This window comes from Ciconia boyciana, chromosome 4 (assembly GCF_034638445.1).
Source record: "Ciconia boyciana chromosome 4, ASM3463844v1, whole genome shotgun sequence".
NCBI lineage: Eukaryota > Metazoa > Chordata > Aves > Ciconiiformes > Ciconiidae > Ciconia > Ciconia boyciana.
The window spans coordinates 52,070,388-52,094,842 of NC_132937.1; the positions used below are offsets into that span (position 1 = coordinate 52,070,388).

Consider the following 24,455-nt stretch of genomic DNA (forward strand, 5'->3'; position numbering starts at 1 on the left):
CTGTGCCATAAGCCAGCTGGCCAGAACTTAGTGCCTTGTTGTTGCTACAACGTGCTTGGCTGGCTCAGAGCGTAGAGAAAGTTTGCTGGGTCCTCTTACAAAATGCTGTATAAATATGTCCTAATCTTGCTTCAATTTTCTTAATGTAACTGCTGTCTAATCCACTTTAGCACAAAGCACTTTGCTGGAAGGTGAGCTCAGACTTGTTTGTGTAAGAATTAGGTTGTGAAAACTACTACTTTTGTCCAGCTACAGCACACTTCACAGCAGTGCCCAGAAACATCCTCAAAAATGTAATTGTGGTTTGCCTTCTAAAACTGGATGCCAATAAGATAGTACCACATAAGACTAATGCAAAAGGGAGTCTGGTGGAGTCTCAGAGAACCAACGGGAAGCATACTGATAAATGCAGGCAGGAAACCAGCCCTAACTTTCAATAGCTGAGAATGCAGTAGTATGGCGCATTTGAATGGGCACAGGGGCCAGACACTGGATGTCAGAGTTTCCTTTTCAACTTGCCATTGATTTTTTGTTTGGCCTAAGGAAAGTTGCTTAATACCTTAACTGAAGAAACTTTATATTTTCTACAGACCTCTTGCTACCTGTCATATACACTTAGACCTTTCCGTAGTTTCACTACACTTAGACCTGTCTCTTGTGTGTTTGCACAACTCTCCCACATTTGGCTGAACTTTTTTCATAATACAGATTACGAAAGATTTTCACGTAGGTGGAGGGAATATTCAGGAAATTAAATATTTCTTCTGTTGAATTCAAGCCCACCTCAGTAACAAAATAATACTTAAATAATTGCATGATTATGGCAAGGAGAAAGAAAAAAAACATGAACCACAACAAATAAACTATATTCTACATACCCAAAGAACATTCAAATTTAACTGCCAAATAACAAAAAATAATTACACCTGTAAATGCATCTGTGCAATTGAGTTGAATCCCTAAATGTTAAGACTTCCATTGTTACAGAAAACCTGTTGTATATTAGTCTCAATTATACTCATTTCAACCTTACAGGCAGCTGTCTCATTTAAATATGTTTAACAAATGTTAGCAAGTAAGCCAGGTAGAGAATAGTGGCTATGACACTTCACAGTTGAATTTTGACATACGTGCTGTAACCTTGCTTATATACTTGCACCACTAGTGGTGAAAACTGCACTGGTTCCACACCACACAAATGCCAGGTTACTGTAGAAAGTTATTATCTGTAATTTACAGTTTTGCTGAGTCAGAAGGAAGAAGTGGTAAATAAATACAACAAGAAGAAAGTCACAAAACACAGAACCTTAAGTGCTCTTTATGTGGTCACATAAACACAACAAAGAGTGGTGGTAAACCCCCCAAAACCAAATTTAAGTAACAATTATCACGAAACCAAAAGAATGTATAGCAATGATTTTACCCTGTAATTCTTACTGGATGTACTGCATCAATGGCATACTTTAACTTCACTTTCCTAGCTCGCTGCTAAGCTAGGAACATGGATGTAATTATAGTTGTTGGCTTCTAACTCTGTCTGTAAACCATGCAGAGATGAACTGCTATTAGTGAACATACACACTACAAATAACCGTGTTTTGACAATATAGGTAAAGGAGACAAAAAAACCCTAAAAACAAAAAAAGGAAAGCCAACCACAGCAATAATAAAGATCATGCCAGAAAGCACATCAAGGTCACTTCTGGCTTACACTAATTCGCTGCAGACCAAAAGTTCATTTCATTCACATGAACAAATGTGTTCACATTATAAAGCAGAGCCTTCTTAAAAATCTGGACTTGCTTAGATGCCTCAGATTTCTCACTTCTCAACAAATGTGTGAGAACACTACCTGCCATGCACGTTCAAGTATTTACTTTGTGTAGCAAAAAAAAGTGTCTTCAACTCATAAAGTCTGTAAGACACTTTTATTTTGATACCGTTATCTGGATTAAAGCTGTGCCAGAGTCATACTTTTGTGGTTTCCAAGACTAACCTCTTAAGTGTTCTGATAGAAATATACTCTTGAATTGTGCAATTTTTTTTCACTTCTTCTACAGAGAGTTTGAACTGCCTGCAAAAGAACTGCCCATGCTACCCAAACACTTTTTATCAATGAACACTACACTAATAATATCCACCATTTCTTACAAGCCACCATGTACTTTTGTAATTAAACATTTAATTTAAAAGGCTATTAAACACACTGTTTGATATGATTCCATGGACAGACAGCAGATTACTTAAATGGGTAATCTGTACACTACAGATTGAAAAACACTCTTTTAGATATTTTTGCTTCTGAAGCCTATGCATTTATGCACATTGACAGTCAAAAATAAAAACTCATAGCTGTGTTTGAAGAGTTTTGAAATTCAAAAATGGAGAAACAGGTATTGCCACTCTAAAAACACTACGAATTTACTAATAAAATTAAAATGAATAATTGATCTAAAGAGAATTCATAGCAACATATGCTGTGGTCCTAGAATTTCTTAGGTCAGAGACTTTCACAAATTATCCTATTTGCATCAATAGCAATGACAGCATCACAAGAACAACCACCATCTACTGAACTCTCAAAGAGAACCAGACATTCCCAGCACAACCCAGTAAGGTGAACTCATCCTTTAAGTTTATATATATACTTTAGTTTGTTTGTTTTCTTTCAAACAAGTAAAATTTAATCAAAACCTATTTCATTTCTGTCTCAGTAAAGTTGAAAGCATAACTGTGTTTATCTACAACGTCTCCTGCTATCTGATTTGGCGTATTAAGCTTTTGTACAACTATAAAGATTAAGAAACTTAAGTGTTCACTACAATTAACAGAAATCTGTTTTTCTAAAATAAAACCTTAGCTGCTTTCCAGGGTTTCCTCTATTGACAGGTATTTTGACAACTATCATAGGAAAAAGCCTAAGCATTTACAAGCATGAGAGCAGTATTTCTCCACTGCCTTTAGATTTTAGGGCCAGAGGTAAGATACACAAAGGCAATAGTTGTTGTAAAGAATGTGATGTAGAACATACCTATCTCTTCATGCTTGTGAAAAAGTACTTTCTTGTTGTCCTGGTTTCAGCTGAGGTAGAGTTAATTTTCTTTACAGTGGCTGGTATGGGGCTATGTTTTGGATTTGTGCTGAAAACTGTGTTGATAATACAGAGATGTTGTAGTTGTTGCTGCACTAGTCAAGGACTTTTCAGCTTCCCATGCTCTGCCAGGTGCAGAAGAAGCTGGGAGGGGACACAGCCAGGAGAGTTGATCCAAACTGACCAAAGGGCTATTCCATACCATATGATGTCATGCGCAGTATATAAAGCTGGGGAAGAAGAAGGAAGGGGGGGACATTTGGAGTTTGTCTTCCCAAGGAACCATTAAGTGTGATGGAGCCCTGCTTTCCTGGAGATGGCTGAACACCTGCCTGCCCATGGGAAGCAGTGAATGAATTCCTTGCTTTGCTTTGCTTGTGTGCGCGGCTTTTGCTTTACTTATTAAACTGTCTTTATCTCAACCCTCGAGTTTTCTCACTTTTACTCTTCTGATTCTCTCCCCCATCCCACCAGGGGGGAGTGAGCGAGCGGCTGTGTGGTGCTTAGTTGCTGGCTGGGGCTAAACTACGACACTTATTCATACCGGAAGACCTCTAGAATGTATGTTCAGAATACATTATCACAAATGAACGGACCTATCAGTTTAATGATTTGTCTTATTTAGCAATAAGAAAGTGATGAGAATCACAGCCTGCAGGTTGGAATGCAGCTGTAGTAAGCCGAGTATTGCTTTAGCACAGAGACTCCACACTAAGTGTTTGAAATACCACTATATACCATGATCTCAACAGGGATGAAGATCCTGTCGTGCTTGGTGCTGAACTGAGGCACAGGAGGACACCAATCTCAAAAACATGCATTCCTTCTCCTCTCAGACACTGAGTTTCAAATCTGTGTAAAAGCATTTCTAGAAGCAGCAAGATAAAGTAGCATGTTTATACAAGTAACTGTTGCTTCACTCAGGTAGCCAGGAGACAGCATGTTATTTTAAGAAGGAAATAATGAGAAACTGTTTTCGGATTCCAAAGGTGTTCACCTTCAGCAAGAGCCCTGTAACACAGCAGAATGACAGGACATCCTGTTATCTTAATGACTTAACAAGGAACCTTAGTTCTGATGAAGAAGAACATTACTTGTCCTGAGATACAAGATTGCAATATAGAAAACTATGCAGAATGTGACAAGGAATCACTTGTTACAAGCAGTCTTCTAAAAAAACCAATGAACTATTCTTCCAAACTAATTAGTTTCCTTCTTGTTTAGAATAATTTCCACCTTCTTCCCATGCTGCCACAATCTGCTGTAATGTTGTATTTGCAAATCCTGGCAAGGATTGTTCTAAGATATCAAAAACAAAATCCCAAACCAAAACAACAACAACAAAAGTCCAGTGAAATTTAAAAGCACTACAAATGTTTGTCACACTATTTGGATTTAACCTAACACAAGCAAAAGATAAATTCAGACCATAAAGAACTGACAGTATTCCTTGGGGGTTGAGGCAGGGGAGGCGGGTGAAATAGCGTGCACAATTTGAGCAAACTGACCTTATACATTTGCTATTTTGAGAATACTTCTTCTGTGCAGTTCCAAAAAAAACCCTGCTGACTGAATTAACTAATTGCTCCCAGCAAATGAAGATGACAATATCTCAATACACAAAATTAGCACAAGGGTTCTCTTGATTTTTTTTTCCTATAGAAATAAACTTTATAGAGATTTTGCATGTCTTTTTTTCCCAAATGTTTCCTATTAATGTCTATGAAAATAAATGTATAAATTGTTTTGCCCTCAGTCCCAAGAACTGTTCCCTGGAGGTTTACATTTTGCAATTTCACTTGATAATCCTCTCCATTCTGCTTTTTTAAGCATAGTATAGTTGATTTAAGTTGCACATTTAGAATAGATCTGATCTTCCATAGAGCTCAATATAAAATCTAGAAAATAGACACTAAAAAGTTACTGTCCACTTCACAAAAGCAATTACTTCTCAGCAAAGTGGAACAGTTAAAATCTCATTATAAATCATTAAAAGTGTAATTCCCAATTACTTCACACCTTAAAACTTAAGGGAAAATTTGGACCTATGATAGGGCAGGAGGAATTGGGGTAACTACAGTGTGGAGACACAGGTGACATAGCAAAAAAACTGATAGGAAAGCATTTGTTCCCCTAATGAAAAGTCTGCTTAATTATGAATCTTGCACATTTAAGGAAATTTAATTCATAATAACCAGAAAAGATATTGAGAAGAAAAGATGCCGTAAAGTTACAGCTTGTGAATGAAAGCACTATCTTTGAACATGTTACATTCTCAAGTTGAACTGAACACAAGCTTCATTTATATTCTGGCTTTTGCATATCAGTCCAAATACAGACCCCTCAAGCCTTGTCTATTAGGCTTTGAACATTATTTTACTATGAAATTAGTAAAAGGGTAATCATCTGAAATATTCAAAGTTATCAGGAAAAGTGTCAAGAATATACTATAGTCTAGAGGAATAGCATGCCTCTGTCCACCAACTGCAGCTTCTGACAGCAAGCTAGCACTGTCAGCATATTTGCCACCTTGCCCGTTTTTTTCCATTGCTTTGATGACATGAGTAGCAGTAGCTTATTGCCCATTATAAGGCTCATGGAAACCCCAGGCCACTGTCCTTGTCATGTGCAGACTGCCTGTAAATTTTAAGTGCAGGGAATCCAAAACATGGGGGAGATGCTAGAACTGTTGTGCATGCACTGCATCATTGATGTAGACTCGCATCGCTTTTGGACTTCAGGGAGGTCTTCCCCGCACACACAAAAGGCCGAACTGAGCTGCCAAGTTCTTTCTCTTATATGTTCTACAGCTGTTTTATTATAACATCTGTGCTGCAAGGGACAGTGAATAATATCTCGTTTCTATCTTCAGCTGCACAGCCCAAGCCATGCAGCAAACATACACATGAAATCTCCAGACTACACATCAAATGAGCCCAGCGCTATGACTCCACACACTCCTGTGTGTCATGAAACCAGGCCCTCGGGAACTGGGAGCCAACCAAGGTAAAGCAGGAGCCTATTGTCCCTTCCACACCAGACCTCCAAGTGGAAGTCACAAGAGATATTCAACTCCAGCTGCAGTAAGTGCTACCACAGCTATGCAGGTGTTAGCTGTTCTTAGAGGAGAGCAAAGGAAGTGGATTCTACTCTTCCCAACAAGACCACCACTTGCTTTAGCTCAGATTTCTTTCTTCCTTGCAGTCTTACCAATTGACCATCCACTGTTCCACAGTGAATGCCAAGTGAACTCTTTGAATGTACTACTTCAGTTAATTTGGCCAGAGCCAAAATTTAGCATAGACTTGAACTGCAAGACCCAAAATACCTTAAAATTTTACTGAAGGCATTTCTTTCTCAGTTTCCAAGAACTCCAAAAGCAAGAAACTGACAGTCATTAACCTGTATGCCAGAGGTCTCCTTCGGTGTCTAAAAATATCTCAATATCTGTAGTCTGGCACACAAACTTTATACAACACAGGTGAAGAACAGCAGTAACACCACACAGCTACATATAGGGTTTTCTCTCAAGTAAATAAAAATATGCAAGAAGGGAACAGAGGAGCAACACAGTATATACAGAGAGTTGCCTTTTGTAATAATCCACTTTATAGCAACAGACAGGAGTGTTACTTTTTTGCTGCTTTCTTTTAGCCCAGATAAAATGTTTCCTCAGAGTTTTCTTTAACAGTCATGAGATTATCACAGTTGGTGCAACAGATGTTGGTCTCTAGGAAGAATGGCCTGATCCTGTAAAACCTGCTTTCTCATGTGCAGACCCTTTGAAATCAGTGGGATTTATGTAAATAGGGATTTGCAGGATTAGGTATACAGTCTAGAGAGTCTGCAGTGCTTCAGTCATACATGTTCTAGTTTTGTTGCCTGGGAACCCAATACACCAGAATATCTCCTGAACAGGCCGAGCACCCTTTACAGAAGCAGTACGAATCTGAACACAGTCCTTGCAACAGGAATTCAGCATTAGGACTTTACACTACTGTAAAACAACCCCTCCTGAGTCAAACAAAGTTCAAAGAGATCAGACCTGATCCATATTAATGTACAAAATACAAGAAGAATGCCCTTTGTATTTACAAAACTGGGGAAAGGGGAAAAAATAAAGATTCTTTCCTCCTTTATTTATTTTTTTATTTTTCCTAAATGGAACACAACATTGGATATGCATATTATCCTCTCCCAACATCAAAACCTGGAGCTGCAAACATTTTGTATACAGTAACTTTGGGTTACCATGGAGACAGAAGAAGAAAGACTACTATTCACAAGTCAACAGACCTGTCTAGCGCAGGGGTTTCAAAATTGGTGCCATTGGCAATGGAGATGCCGTGGTCCACCACCCCCTCCTCACACCCAACCTTGGGCACTCTCTGCTGCACTCCCTGCCCACTCCTCCCTAGCCCCACATGCGTTGTCTTCTCTCACCTCACCCACTCCGTGCATCTCCCCAGGTTCTGGCGGGAGCTGGGTTACTGCTGCAGTTTCCATTGGCAAGGAGGCACACGCAGCCCATGGCACCAAGCAGTCAAATGGTGACAGACTCCAAAAAAGATAAGGAGTGATAGTGGCCTCTGTAGAGACACTTACTCTGGGAAGCTGGGAAATGCTGTCACATCTGCTCGTCACCTGTGATGTCCAGCAATGCACTTACTCTGCTGCCCAGGTGTCTGCCACCCAGGCAACGAGAAATATGCCAGCATGGCACTGGTGAGATCGCACCTCAAATACCATGTTCAGTTTTGGGCCCCTCACTACAAGAAAGACATTGAGGGGCTGGAGTGTGTCCAGAGAAGGGCAACGAAGCTGGTGAAGGGTCTAGAGCAGAAGTCTTATGAGGAGCGGCTGAGGGAACTGGGGTTGTTTAGCCTGGAGAAAAGGAGGCTGAGGGGAGACCTTATCGCTCTCTACAACTGCCTGAAAGGAGGTTGTAGTGAGGTGAGGGTTGGTCTCTCCTCCCAAGTAACAAGTGATAGGACGAAAGGGAACAGCCTCAAGTTGCAACAGGGGAGGTTTAGATTGGATATTAGGAAAAATGTCTTCACGGAAAGGGTTGTCAAGCATTGGAAGATGATGCCCAGGGAAGTGGTTGAGTCACCATCCCTGGAGGTATTTAAAAGATGTGTAGACATAGCACTTAGGGACATGGTTTAGTGGTGGACTTGGCAGTGCTAGGTTTACAGTTGTACTCAATGATCTTCAGGGTCTTTTTCAACCTAAATGATTCTGTGATTCTATGTGCCACTTTCAAATAGGTCATATGCTTCCATTGATACAGAAACCAGCCTTGAGAACTGAAGTAAGGCATCCTTGTCAATAATATACATAATAACTAGGATGTGTGCCAAACACCATTCACTCAAACTGGAAACTACATATCAAACACCACATCAACGGACACAGTCAGACTCATATGCATATATTATTATTAGAAAATAAAATACACATATAACTGAGAGAAGTTCAAATGAGCCTGCTGTGGTTGCTCCAGTGGGCATATTTTTCCAGAGTAGGTCCACATCATCCTGTGGGGAACCCACAGGAGCAGTGTACATAAAACCACATGAAGATGCCATATGAATGCAGTTTTGCTGCTTTCAGGACCCACGTGAGCTTGCTCAGACCTCACCATGATATCTTTACATATCACTGTGTTACACCATGTAGGCAAACTTTAGCAGAATCAAATTTAAAAATTCTAAAGCTTTTCTGTAACTTATATGCAATGTGTAGATGAATCATTAAATTCTGTTCTATGCATTTTGACACCTGTTTCCAGGGCATTACAATGAAAGCTGGGGACTTCATACATACATTTGCTACAATAAAACTGTCTTTAATCACTGCTTCCCAAAATAGAACCCATAACTATTACTATTCAGCAGTCATATCTATATGACCTAATATTGTTGCTTTATAGTGTGTCTTCCGAACTGCATCTGTTGGTCTCAGACACAGGGTGCCTATCAATGGCAAGAGAAGTGTCATGAGCACAGGGAAGACAGAATATCTCATTATACCACAATATGGAATTTAAGAAAAAGTCTATGTATAGCCTTCTCTGTAGGTTCCTCACCAGATGGAATAGGGAGTTCTGTGTTAATGCTCGTCCTACTGTGAAACGCGTCAGCAAGCCCAAGTTACCATTAATATGGCTTGAATTCTGACAAGGTCAAACTGGCTGGACTATATTTAAAAACATTTTTATCTTACTGCAATAGGATAATGTGTTCTAAGACTACATACCGTAGGAACATAAGACTCTTCTGCTGATTTAACCTAGGCTCAGAAGCTAATGCTCTGCACCATGCTTCAAGTTAATTACTGCTAACAATGCAGGAAAACAGCACAGGGCTCCAGCACAGAACCAAGAGAATTAGTATGCCCTTCTGATCAAAGAAAACTAAGCAGGCTATGTCCAGGCTATGTCCAGGAAAGCAATTACAAAACTGCAAAAGTCTGAGAGAAAGTTCGGGTGATTTTATTTGCTCATTATTTGTGAAGTCAAAGCTCATTGCAAATTTGACTACTGCATCAACATCATTGGACCCTGAGGTTACAAAGGACTTCAGGAGTTCACCTGAACCACCTCTCTGCTGGACAACTTGATCAAGTTTAGGTGTGTCATTTTGGTAGATGCTTCTTAAACCTGTCCTTGATAGAAATAACACATTCTCCTCTCCCAGTCTATACTGCCTTCATCATTAGAAAGTTACTGGTTTTATTTCTTGAACACAATCTTTCCTGATGAAATGTTAAGCCTTTACTTCTTGTCCTATCTACAAGGAAGGCTGATCAGAAATCTAGAAAGTTTCTGGCTACCTCCAAATAATTCACACATTTTTTTCTCATGTGCAGCACCCAAAACTAGACAGCATTGAACACCATTACACCACAAGTCCTTTCAGTTGGATGTAATTAGTGGTGTGTGAGTCCTTCTAACAATTGCTGCATCCTCATTCTAGGTCTTGGTTCACACTACTGAATGATCAATATCATTATTTGACTCTGCAATGATCCTAGACCTAAACCTGAAATACGTCTTTGAACGCACATGCTTTACATCACACAAATGTTGGAGGACAAACAACGGATTAATTGCTGGCCCTAATGCTGTGTTTGTGAGTGCTAAGAAGTCATTCCAAATGTTCCAAAAAGGATTAATGCAGTATAACAAGTCTATTTAATTACTGAAAGACCAGTGATCCTCATTTTACTATAAGCAGCTTTTCCTTTATTTGGAGGCTGTAAATAGAACAGAAATCATTACAGGACAACTATCATTCTTGTCCCACAATATTCAACTTATAGCAGCAATATAGTGAAAAAAAATATGTGAAAGGCCAGGGAGAACTATATACATACACTGCATTTGTGTATGACAGTGCAAGATTAGACACATGTTTTAAAATATACCAGCACTCCTCACTATAGTTAAAATGCAGAAACAATTCTTATGCTCTATGTAACAATGTGATATGTTTCCTTAACTAAAGAAAAAAAAAGGCAACAATTAAGCCAGTTAAAGTAATTACACATAGCTTTTAAAAAAAAATGCCCTCAGGTTTAATAAAACCAAAGAAGTCCATAACTCCTACAGCCTAAGCCTTTATAGATGACTGAACTGCAGGCAGTGAACTCACCTATGAATGCATATATGGTAAAATCACAACTGGATATAGATTACTTTAAATTATGTGCCTGAATTCAGACAGCCCAATCAATTTTCCAATTCTCCTTTCTGCACAAGCTGGTTATTCTTTAACTGGAAGATAAACAATAGAATAACTTTTGATGTTAACCCTCGGTTAGCTGTAAACTCCATTGTTTCAGTATCTCCTGGGGAAAGTGCATGGACAGACTCCTTTTCATTTTCGTAAGCTAATGTTACTTCCCACTCTGAGAAGTAGACACAGTAATTTTGTAGGTGTTGATGTTGTAGCTGGCTCATTACCGACCCTGAAATATCATCATAAAGGAAGGAATGAGGAAAGCAATAACTTAAGGGGTAAAAGTAGATGGCACAGTGGGTCCAATACTATTAGGACAGTTTCAGTACAATCAGCGGGGGCTTCAGGGAAAGGTAGGCCCTCCAAGACAAGACCCTGGACTAACCCCTTACAAACCAATGGCTTCCCCCTCAGCTGCCTCATAGACCAGACCTGCCCAAGTCTGGGAGATGAAACAGGATGACCAGCATACTCCAGACACAAGCACACTGTTACATTAGCTTGGGTTTCTCACACCTCAGCCCAAACTCCTGACCATCCATCCTCCTTCCATGCTGGTGTGCCCTGGTCTGAGCTACGGGCCCTCTTGACTGAAAAACCTGGCCTCAGAGTGGGGAGAGGGATGGGGACCAGAGTGAGCTCAAAGGCCACCCCTGCAGGCACTGCAGATGCCTTCTCTGTGCTGGGCCAGCCGGATGAACACACATATAACTGCCCACGATGACTGTTTCTTTTATCTTTCTGTCTAAAGTATTTTTTCCCTTCACTCACGGGGCAAGACAACTCAGACAGCTCCATGAGCACACCGAAGTCCCTGCACCATGGTCCCACCCTCAAGGCAGCCCTGCCCAGAGCTCCTGCGGACTGAAGCACGGGCGACCCGAGGAGCGCTCCCAGCACAGGCCCAGTCTCCTGTGGCGGGCCGACTCCGCTGCACGGTTTCTCCCCGACACCCTCTCCCACGGAGCGGTACCACCGCAGGGCTTGCGGCGGAGGAATGCTTTGTGCGGGCCCTCCCTGCTTGGGCAAGTTTCTTCCGTCCGGGCATGAGAAAACCGGGTAAGACATTTCTTTATAACACAGAGCCCACTTGGGGGCTGGGCACCGGCGCACAGATTTTCCTTGCAGTGAAATACAGGAAGGGTTATAACTTTTCAGCCAGTACATATCTGAGTATTTCGCAACCCTCGCTGTGGCGGTGCTGAAGCGAGCGGTGCTCGCTCTCCCTGGGGCCGGAGGCACGGAGAGACTAAGTAACCTGCCCGCAGTCACCCGGGGAGCCGCAGCAGGGCTGGGGACCAGGGCAAGGATTTTGAAGTCCTTGCATCTAAACATTGAGTCATACTTTACGTTGTCGTCACAGTGATAGCATTCAAGCTCCTCGCGTCAGCATTCCCACCCTCTTCCTTCAGAGGAACTATACAACCGCAATTAAAAATCACACCTAGATTGTGGAGTTTCACACTGAAGGAAAAGGGCTGGTCATTTACAAGTGCACAGGAATGCTGTATGTACACATACAACCTGATATTTTTTTTCTTTTTCAAAAAAGAATGAATGAGTCGACAGAGAAATCAGGTGGACTGTGGAAATATAAACCTGATCATACGCTTCAAAAGTCAGCGCATAGTGCTGTGGAAGAAAATATGTTTTAAATGAAGTCAATTTGATTGACAAAATCTACTCACATGAGCAAAGTTTTCAGGCTAAGGCCTTAAATTAAGAACATAACAATTACCTGATGACCACTGGATTACTAATTTACTTGTTTTATAATAGTACCGGTACTAGCATATGAGCTTTCTTAACCCAGGCAAGGCTGTATCATGCCATCAGTTGTTCAACAGACTCACTCACTGATTTCAAAAGGCACTGCTTCTTAAAACCTTGGCACAATACAGCAGATGATTAGACGTAATGCCCATCTCAAAAAACTAAACTGTCCTAACAGTCAAATTGCAGGCAATTACGGGAAGCACAAAGCCTACATCAAGAAGCTGGCATTAGTGTCAGGGACATTAACAGTAGGCAGCCTGTTGGGATATGGGGCCAATGACTGCCCCCCTCACCAAGAGTGATTCTTAAGGACAAGTATTTTCCCCTGGAAACAAAGCATTTCACAAAAAAAAAAAAAAAAAAAAAAAAAAAAAAGGCAGAAGACAAAGATTGTTCTTTCTCCCCTTTTGATAAGTTTAGATACTGCATTAAGCACAGCATGTAAAGTCCTTTGCTTTAGAGACCACAGTTGCTCTTGAATACAATCTGGGTCTTTAAGAAAATGATGTCTTGGTACTAAGGAAATCAAATAGCCACTTATGACACTGACATGAAATGCTCCTCCACTTCATGTCAATAAATTATTTTGATGACTCTTTTTTCCTAAAAATAGAAGTGGTGTGCATACACATTTCATTTTCATCACAAAACATTTTCAAAGCAGAACCTCCTTCCCAGCATATCCCACTCAAACAATGCTCACAGTGAAATGGGACCAACTAAGACTGATGGTGTTTGCCCTTGAAAAGCATAGCAAACCCATGCACCCTAACAGAAGAGAAAGGCACTGCAGCCTGAGAGGACAGAGCTTCCCTCCAGCCCCTAGAAATCCTCCCTCCACCTCCTCCACTATGGAGGGCTGTCAATTTGTCCCCATCGTTGTCAGCAGACAAAAGCTGGTGACATCAGGAGCACATCCAAGGGAGGACACGGCCGCTCTGGGGGGACACCATGAAACCCACTGGGGTGTAAATTCAGGGCCAAGGTCTTCTTGTCAGCAATTACCACAAAGAACCGGAGGAAGCGGAGCGGCTGCTGAACAATGGAGAGGTCAAGCAGTTCGCGGCCATTTCATGACCCAGACAAGCCAAGGTCAAGAGATTCAGGTAGCAACTTGGCCTGGGCATGAGTTACAGCACAAGTGAATTCTTTTAACAAACGGGCTTTGGTCAATTAAACCTAACAAGACATGTTGCATCATGTAGCAGGGTTCTTGACACTAAGGCCAGGAGCTGAGGCCAGCCTCGTAAAACACATCTTTTAACATGGCATAACAAATTTAAGGTAATCCGTCCAGAAACTGCAGATGTCAGAATAATAAAATACAAGTTATCTTGACTAGGAGATGTTTTCACACTTTTAAATCAGGGACACTGGAGCATAGTCATCCTTTCAAGGCGTCTGGCATCATTTTCAATGGCATTAATCATGCAATGGAAAACTGATGCTGCAGTAAATATACTTGCTATTTCTCAGACACAAGGCAGTTCCGTAATAATCTTCTAAGCAAATCCAGCACTTCCTTGTTAATCGCTTCATCAAAAAAGGCTGAAAATTGTTTGGCATTTTAGGCCAATATAATTCACAAGCAAAAAATACATATTCCGTAAATATTTTAATTATATTTAATTTCTAAAGACATGGAGTTTGTAATTACTGGATTCTAATGTGTGCACATTTCTTTGTTTCTGTTTTAAAGAAAAATGTATAAATCCTATGACATCTTCTCAGAAGACAGCTTGTGAAGGATATGGCAAGATAACTGACTAGAAGTTAAAATACAATGCTGGATTTAAGATAAACAGTTCATACTTATCTTTCACTTGTTTAAATTCATCCTTTATGAAAATATGTGTAGTAATTCAGGTTAATATAACTTGAAGATTGGGAAGACAAATATATAAACAATATGTTCAAGACCTAAATGTTTAAAATTCTCAATTGTCAAATAACTGCAAATAATATAGAATATGCTTACTTGTGCACAGCATTTGCATCAAACCCGTATAAGAAAACTTATCTTTTTTCCTAATTTCTCGACAGACACACTGAGTTTCTCAAATAGAGTTCACTAACTGTTCATTTTTGCATTTGGCTTTCCTGTTCAGTCTCTAAGGAAGAAAAGGGGAACTGTATTGTTCAATTTCCATGTGTATTTTTTCGGGGGGGGGGGGGACGGGGGATGGGGGACATAATTAAAAGCCCACTTAAAGCCATAGAGATACCTTTAGTGAAGGTGCTTTTATGGAAGGACACTGGAAAACATAAAAGTTTCCAGGTAGTTATTGTTAAAAAGTGCAAGGTTTCTCCGAGGGAAAAGAACACTTAATGGTTGAATGGGCTTCAGCTAAGCTTTTGCACCATGCTTTCCCCAGTGCCGTATCACAGCAACTTCCCCTTATTTCAATTCTATTTCTTAGAGTGAAAAAAGTAGTTTAGAAGGTCCCAAACATGGTAAGTAGTCAGGAGGAAACTAAAGTTAAAATTACTCCGATGTCCCTATAATTTTAAGTCGCCTTTCTGACTTTAGAAGGGGCATGGGGGCAAGGGGGATGTAACACACAGCAGTCATGGGGCATGAAGGCAAAAGCTCTGGTCCTCAGGCTGGCTAAAAACATCCGAAACGCTATTATTGATAAACACACTTCAGACTATCAGCCCATCCTCAGACAGAATCCCCCACAAAAGCCAAGTCCAAAGTGCCCATCTCCCACCGACTGTGAAAAAAAAGCTAGAACAAAAGTCACACGCCAGTAATGAGGTTCCTAAGAAACAGCTAAAGAAATATATTTAAAATAAAAAAAGCACAATGTACTTCAGAAAAGGAAAGAACCTCTCTGAAAGGACAGTTTGGGGCGGGAGAGTGTAAAAAAGTAATCTTTTCAGTAAATAAAAAGGTGGGGGGAAAAGATTAACAGCTGTCCTAGAAGAATGTTCCCAACTTCACACAAAATTCACTACTCCCAGACAGTACAATATACACACCCAAATCAACTCTGTTTTCTCTTGGACAAAGCTAATAATCTAAGATTTACTTCCCCTTTACTAGCTTCAGAGCCTTTCAAACCTCTTCTAACCCAGGCTTCACTGCCCTGAGCCAGGTTTTTCACAACAGCTTCTAGAAGTTCCACCAGAGTTTAAAAAAATAAAAATAAAAAAGGAGAGACACAGCAAAATCATTAAACCTCCCTATAACAAATGACATCTTGTTCGACATCTGTCAAACAAACTTGCTGATCACACAGACCTTCTTCCTTTTTCACATTCACTTAGCATCTGGAAAGTGTCTCCAGATAAGGGATTTCTTCTCAACCCCACAATGGAAGGAGCAACCCTATTCAGTTAAGTTAGCCATTTAACTTGATCTTGAGATGATCCTAACCTGAGTGATTACAGCAAAGCAACATACCACCTTGCTGTTGAGACTGGAACGTAACGCTTTAGGAAGCCTCTTGAATTACTGTGCTTGGCACTGTGGTACGCTGCTCCAAGGACCAGAGCTTCAGAGGGCCACCAGTCCTTGAGATGTCTACATTACTATACAAGCAGCAGGGAGGAGGAGAAGGAGGAAAAGCAGGGAAGAAGGGAAAGCTAGAAAAAGAAGCAGACTTGACAGCAATCTCGTGCAATTAACTTTAAAATCCAACCTGCAGTGGTAGTGTTTAATTATTTTAATGACGTTTTCACAGTTACAATGAATTCAATAAGCATGAAAATTAAGAAATTTAAAACATAAATCTCTGCTGTTATTTGAAGTATTTCCTTTATGAATTAGTGGCCTTATTTATAGTTTAAAAGCATTTTCTTTTGTTCCCAGTATTGTTCTTCTCTCTGAAACTACCGTGAAGCAAGAATCTTCTGTTTTCTTTTCTATTCTTTTCTATACTTTATAGCTTCTTGCTGTCTATCTAAATGCCATTCATAAATTAACACTGACCTCTAAATTTTCAACTAGTTGCACAGAATTTATTTAACCATAAGCCTCTTTTGTCTTAAACACAATTAATGTCATTTAACCCTGTGAAAATTACTCCCCTTGGTGTATCAGGTAAGAAAAAACAGAACAAGCTAAAAGCTCCTTCCTAAAATGTATATATCTTTCACTGCTGACTGCAACAGTAAAATTAAATATAGAAAATTCCCCTTCCTTTCTCATGAACCTTTCATACAACCCGCAACCCTGTTCTAAGGGAAACCAAAATTAAAAAGAAAAAAATACACATTTTGAATTCTTCGGATCTACTGTCCGAATGTCAGTTCACACATACACATTCTGAAAAATGAAAATTGATGGGTGACCTTTTTAAATGGTTTAATATCCCACATCTTCATAAACAAAGTATCTATAATCATCAATTGAAAAACATTATTACAGCCGTATATATACACCAAATTAACCTCCATCTCCTAATGACAAATATCTTCCCTGCCTGTAATTTTCAGCACAATAGAGATACTCGACAAAGTAGTCATCCAAAATTTTACATTAGAAAACTAGAAAATAAATCAATACAGTGTCTTTTTCAGTTGACACAAAAAGTTTTTTAAAATTACATTTTCCACATGCCTGAATAGACTGGAATTGCTTAAAGTAATTCAAAGTTTTAAAAAGGTTTACTATTCCCTATCACATACTTAAACTACAAAAAGCTCTTCTCATATGAAAGCAGATAAAGCATAAACTCATACTTCTGCTTCTGCACTGGCTTTCTCATTCAAAATTGAGATTTAGTGCAAGGAATCAGCATGCCATTTCACTGTGTAAGTAACAAGCTCCTAGAGCACCTAGACGCCTATAGGTACAGGCAATAATAAGCTCTATTTCCTGTTGTTCCCAGTGTAACTAATAATTTGCTGTGTAAACTCCAACAAATCACCTTGTATCTTGACATATCCTTCTGCAAAAGAGGTAAAATGTTCTACTGTATGTTCCCAGGTAAAGTATTCAGAAGGAGGCAAATCATTAAAGTTAATGGAAGTAGGAACAATCAGCAATTCAACAGATTGACTGATTCTTCTAAGCCCATTATTTTTTTATTAATTGTACATGGAAGCATCAGTGCACACAAGAAATGCAAACCCTTGTCGCAAACCCATCTGGGTGGTGTGACACTTAGACATATGACCATTATATGACTTATGCAGAAAGGATACTGCATAAAACATACTTTTGATTGTGATTTTAAGTGCAATTTCTCGTAGTCACAGCAAACTAACCAAAATAATTCCATTTCTCATTTTAAAATATGAAAAGTATTACCATAATATTGCTATATTATCAATTTTCTATACTTACTAAATGAAAACTAAAGTGAAACATGAAAATGACTACGCAAACCTATTTCAGAATTTGAGCTCCTTGTGAAAACAAATTCACGAAACTCAAAAAGCTTAATAAAAAGATCAAGCCATTGATACACCGAGAGTTCACCCCACTCCTGCGATTCAGATATATCACGTTTAAAAAAAGAGTTACCATTCCTCCTGGAGAGAGGACAGGTTTGTCAAAGTCAGAGAGTGCATACACGTTGCCAGGACTGTCTTAAGTGAAAACGTGACATCCCCTTCTGGCTAAGGATCACCAGTTCGACAGCGCTAAGCCAAGGTAAAAACAGTTTCGAATCAAGGCAGATGCAGCACTCTGCGCCCCAGCTGAGGGGATCGGAAACGCGCTTGTTAACCGCAGAAAGCACTCTTCCAGAAACGGGCTACGCCCGCGCCCCTCGCCCAGGGCTGCTGGCGGGAGGCACGTGGCAGTGCCAGCGCCAGCCGGCCCCGTTGCCGGGACCCGCAACCGTCCCACCGGCCGGCACGGCAGGAGGGTCCCGCACTCAACGTTCTCCCTGCCCGGGCTGCAGACGCCAGCCCGCGCCCTCCCGCTCCCCGTCGTCGCCTTCCTCCTCCTTTCTCTTTTTTTCCTGCCCCCCCGCCCCAAGAGACAGGACACAGTCTGGCGATTCAGGGACTCGCGTAGGCCAGGCTTCCTTCTGTGCAGCCCTTTGGGTAGGGCTGCTAATCCTTCTTATTAATTAACGAGATAATAGCAGTTAACCGGAAAGCAATATTAATGCTAACTATCTAGGAAACTTCCAACAGAAATTATTTAGTCTTTTTTGCTGACTTCCTGGTCACGAAGTCATGCAGCTGGAACTGCAGCAACATCTTGATGGTTTAAGAAGTTAAAAAACAAGAGTGCCTGAGCAGTATCGGACTAAGGATGTCTGCGTCTATTTTCTGCCCTCCTTCTTGGATAGTTTAAAAGATCCTCCCCTCCCTCAACTTCAGAGTTAGCAGCTGGGGATGCGGGCTCCCCCAATTATATCACTCTTACACAAGGACAAAAGAGAGCGTAAACAGTAACATGACTGATCTGAGAAATGTACTCCGAGAGGCACATGCTTTAAAAACACTTACAAATGTTTACCATTTACATGTACCCTTGCTTCAGTCCTTTAAACTCCCACAGCATTTCTCAACATCTACTATGCTTCATTCAGTATGTGCTGAAACACCTAACATCAAGTTTGCATTTTATTTATGCTGCAAAAAACAGCAGAGATGATGCAGGAATTAGCAGTTCTGCAGATGAGGCACATTGCTCTCGATATTTTATGTTTCAGAGAAAACAGCAATGCAATTTTTAATTTTTTTTTTAATTAGCCATTGTAAGAGTAAGTAAAACATCTATCAGAAAAAGGGATTTATATTATCTGGGTTCTGTTGCAGCAAACAAGTACTGCAGCTTTCATTCACTGATTGTCAAAAACTTTCCAATGTGCCCACTGCAATGCGGATGCCAACCAACGAATCAAAGGCATTCAGCAACTAGACAAAGAGGGTCTGATGCCAACCTCGGTGCCACTGGCAACCATTATTGGCATCAAGCACATTGTCTGCCTTTTTTTTCCCCTCTCCTGGCACTCGACAAACAAAATGGCGGTTCTTGTAGCAACGGGAACACAGCATAAGCGCTGCACTGAATCAAATACCATCAAATGATTTTATGGACTGAGATGCGTTTCATACCAAATGATAGACACTCCGTGATGCCTGACAGAAAAGGAAAAAGAAAAAAAAAAAAAAAAAAAGGGCAGTTTTGTCAATAGAAACAACGTTCATGCCATTTTCAAGGTTTGAGCTTTTTAAAAACTGGGGGGGGGGAGGGGGGGGCCAGGGTGGACCCGATACACACAACAAGCAGAGCCCCGTAGAAGCGTGTTATGATTAAGAATTATTTTTATGTTAAACATTGATCACAGTGTGTACTTGCCATTTTCTTCCTCCATTTCAGTCAAAGGAGCAGCATTGCAACCTATGTCAAGCCCCTTTTTCTTTTTTTTTTTTTTTTAAGTTCCTAAAGCACAAGTGGATAGTAGAAAGAGAATAGGGGAAAAAAAAAAGATGCTGAATTCTGAAGGAAATGAGCAAAAAGTAGAACCAGATGAAGTTGGTCAATGACACAACTTCATAGGTTGGTCCTTATTCCTTCTTTCAGGGCAGGCATGGAAGTAGAAGCTCTTTTTATTAAGAACTGAAAGGATTATTGACACTTCTAGATCTGGAAATTGTCAATATATTGTAACATTACTCTGCACTGCAATGCGGATGCCAACCAACAAATCACAGGCATCCTAGGCTAAACAAAGAAGGTCTGATGCCAATCCTGGTGCCACTGGCAACCATCACTGGCACTCGAACTATCCTTCCTCCTCTTTTTTCCCCTAATCTTCTTTTTTAAAGCAACAAAAAACCAAACTACTTGGCCCCTTTATTCATTTTATGTGCTAATTTCCTTCTTCATATTTCATTCAGGGATTTAATTGTTTCTATGTCTCCACTTAGTTTTTACATGATACTATTAGGCGGGTTTATATATTCTAAAAGAGAAATAAAAAGCAAAACAGCATGTGTATAATGCAGCATTTTGGTTGACTTCATGCTTATCTTTTGCAAAGCCTGGTGCCCTTAATCAAGTGCACTACAAAGTGCCACAATTAACCTGCTTTCAATGAGGACAGAGAATCAAAGTTTGACAAAACAGAAGAAAAATACAAGATAACTTAATATGACTTCTTCAAGAAGAGAGCCAACAGATGTTAACGAAAGATTTACTGTGAAGCAGCAAGACAGATACAAAATATATGCAGTTTACAGTAAACAAAAGGGTCTACTAAGGGTGACTTGGTACGTAGAAATTAGCCAGCTTCATCTTCCAGTATATTCTCAAAGTAGCATCGTGTAACTTTGAAAGTTATAATACTACAGCATGCTTATCTTACTCATTTCTGATTAGACAAGTGTTTTACATAAATTCACATTCTCAATCCATTTAAATCAATAAAATCAGCTGTGCCCTGCAATTCCTTCTCCCACTTCAAGTTACTGGCTTCCAACAACATAAAAGTGGACAATGTGTAAGATCACTCTGACCCCAGCTTCTTTGGCTCAAGAGCTACTTAAACTGTTTTGTCTCCCTTTGTAGTTTTGACTTTTAGAGACAGGTAAATCCATTAGAATTAATCAGTAAGGTCTGTCTTGCAGTATATGTATTCAAAATATAATTTTAATTTTTCTTCACAAAAGGAGTTTAAAGGTACAAATTATTTGTAATTAAGCTATTTTGTTTAACGCTATCAAATAAATCTTTCCTCCTGTGTTATTGGGGATCAGATTTGCCAGACTCTGCAGCTACTTAAAGTCGCTGCAAAATATCTAAGTGTTGTCTACTGCTGTGGAGAGAAAAATACAAAAAATACAAGCAGGGGAAAAAAACAAAACAAAACAATGAACCATATTTTTTCATTATGAATAATACAAAAAAATGAACCCTATTTATATGTTCACATAAACATAGTGCTCCACTTGCGTGAGTAAATGCTAAAAGATAAATTCACCGAAAACAAAAAGGTTGTGTTGTGTATCTGTTCTTTTAAAGAATAAGTACACACAAAATGAAGACATGCAATTTTACTTTTTTGTTACTAACAAAATCCATTCCATTTGTTTTTCAGTTAAATCCCGCAGTTATGTATCGGGCATCAGATAACAGCCTGCCATCTGCCCTTCTGCAGGCCATTTCTGCCTACTACCAGGCCAAGTTGTGAAATGGTCCACCATCTGCGGCCAGTCAAACTTTCCCTAGTTGAGATCTGCGACTAAAAAAAATGCTTTATTACTGCTGATCAGTCAGCAATACAAAGATGTCTAGAGGATGGTATAATCACCAGAAAGAACCAAAATGTCCCCTCACGGAGAAAAAGCGTTTCAGAAGGCTTAGTATTGGAGAAAAAAAACCTTTATCTACTTACAGCCATGTACAATTTCGGGAAACCTGCCTATGAGTATTGTTATCTGAATATGCAGGATGACCAGCAGTTTTTTCCCTGATACATGATTATCAGAAGCCCTGTTTTTATTTTCATTCTGTCAAACTAAGTTTAAGAAGCTTTTCCGTAGTGTTCCTGCAATTTTCCACACTTCAATTATCTGCTAAATAAAATGAAGTATACGAGTGTGATTAGGAAAATATACACTTCATGGAAAATTCTCTCCAAATATTACAACCTGGATCTTTGTTTTAAGGCTCAGGTAGGTAAGATGAGCTAGTGATGTAAAATAGGAATAAAACATTAAGTACTGTATTCTGTAATTCTGACTACATATGGTATTTACAAAGCAGTAATTCTGTGCTAAAGTTTTTTCATGTTTTATTTTATAGATTTGAGAAAGTCTACAATTGCTCTTCAAAGTTATAGTAGGTTCATCAGTTTAAGCATGAATTCCTGTTTATTTGTAACTACAAAGACAATAACAGATATTTGTAGAATTTATTGTGATTGTGCAATTGCACATACCTGCATCTGTTACTAAACAGCACTGGGGGAACTGGGGGGGGGGGGGGAAACAAACCACTTGAAAAACAAGATGAATGTTTTCTGAAGGCACAACTGGAAAAACTACACAGTATATTGCTGCTTTTTGACAAAAAAAGAGGCAACTTCAGCGGAACTGAAGTACTACCTTGGTATGTCCCACTCTCTCTTGAAAGAGAACAAGGCACGTATGTCAAACATAAATGTCATTTACATAGGTCTGTAGGAATGTGTGTGTATGTAAGTATATACGTATACATGCTGATTTACATATGGATATGTACCCACATTACGTCTATAGACCACAGAACAATGTTTCACTGGAAGCCAGCCCATAGGGGAAACAGGGCTACTTGGAATCAGAGTTTGACATACTAACATAGAAACATGACAATCTGCTTCCTACCTTGCTCCTGCACGTAGTATGCCAAAAACAAATCAAGCTCCTTGACTGATACTGTTATGTGATGTGGCTGGACGCAAAGTGCTGGATTTGTGCAATGTGGGGATTTCATGAGCCGCTCTCCATCCGTACTTTCCAAGGGGATGCCTTTGAACAGGATCACCATGACTAGATCCAGACGCCAGACTTTGTCAGCCTGTCGCAGGCAGTCGATTCTCCTAATCTTACCCTTCTGGTCAGGATTGGACAATACACAGCATGGGTGCTTCTTCCCAGTCACCGTGAGCACAAAATCCTCCCGGAACTCTTGGCGAATATCTTTGCGAAGCTTGGCCAGGAGCCTGGATGCCCACTTCTGTTTAATTTCAGGCTTTTCGCTAAGCAGCTCATCCTTGACTGCTCTTTCCTCATCCTTTGACATTCGTTTCTCATGTTTTTTAAAGTACTTGCGTTTTCGAGCCTGAAGGTTGAACCAAGTATAGGCAATTGCACGGACATGTGGAAGAAGTGCCTCAATGAACGGGTGAAATTCATCCTGTGGAAAGAAGTGGAGGGAAAAAAAAGAAGAGAAGAAGAAAACTCAAAGTCAGTAAGTTCTCATAATCAAAGCAGTATCAAGAAAGGTTTCTGAAAATCTTAAAGTGAAATCCAAGACAAAGAGAATAAAGACTTTAAATTTACGCAAATTTCTGCATAACACCTTTTATGCAATTACTACCGCTGTCAGGCAGCAGACAAAAAGTACACAGAGAATCGCATTTTCCCCATATTTCACCCTTTGAAAGAACCATGTGAAGATTTTATTTTGTATGCCTCCCCTCACTTCATCCCGCAACACCGCAGAGACAACATCATTTAAAAGAGATGCTATCAAGATGTTCTGTTTCTAACATTTAAATATCTGAGTGAACGGCTAACATCAAGAAAAGTACCATTGCACAAAGAGGACACTATACGGTTTTAAAAAATCTGAGCAGAAACGTTCAGAAGGCTGAGGCGAATGCCACAGTTCATTTCTCTTCTCTGTGGCACAGAAACACAAAGCATATACATGCTCAGTGTAATGCCACACAGTTCCCGCTTTTGGAGCATGCTCTCAGCAAGAGACTGCTGGTGGCACAAAGAGCATGCGCCATTAAACTTGATCCATTTTCTTATCAAACGTCCAACATTCCAGCACTGAAACAGCACCATTCCAGTGGTGGTAACTAGAGAAACCAGTATACAGTAAGGGAAAGAGGGCAAAAGACACAGCGTGTCGTATACAAATCCTGAACAGAAGCTTCTGTACTTTCAGCTCTTCAGGCTTCCCTCCTACCACCCCCAAACTCTGTAAAATAAAAGTTTATGAAGTTGAGAACAAAAATTACATTTATGTTCTTCCGGGAGCTCCACTGTGGGTTTTGAAGCCCCACAGAGTCAGTTAATTTGTTAACTGATCACATGAGTGTGGCAATTATTCTAAACCCCTTAAAAATCAATCTGAGGTGTACAATGAAAAATGGCAACTTGGCACAAACTTTGCATTCTTTGTGTTTCTGCATGCTGTGGCAGAGTGACATTACGAG

At 39.9% G+C, this 24,455-nt stretch overlaps 1 protein-coding gene across 6 annotated transcripts in view; it reads right to left on the bottom strand.

Moving 5' to 3' along the window:
- Positions 1-24,455, bottom strand: part of NFIB (nuclear factor I B) — a 182,480-nt gene that overhangs the window by 152,590 nt on the left and 5,435 nt on the right. For all 6 annotated transcript variants that reach the window (XM_072859930.1, XM_072859933.1, XM_072859929.1 and 3 more), the window contains exon 2: positions 22,891-23,422. In XM_072859930.1, the coding sequence (XP_072716031.1) occupies positions 22,891-23,422 (532 nt within the window). The remainder of the gene's footprint in view (positions 1-22,890; positions 23,423-24,455) is intronic.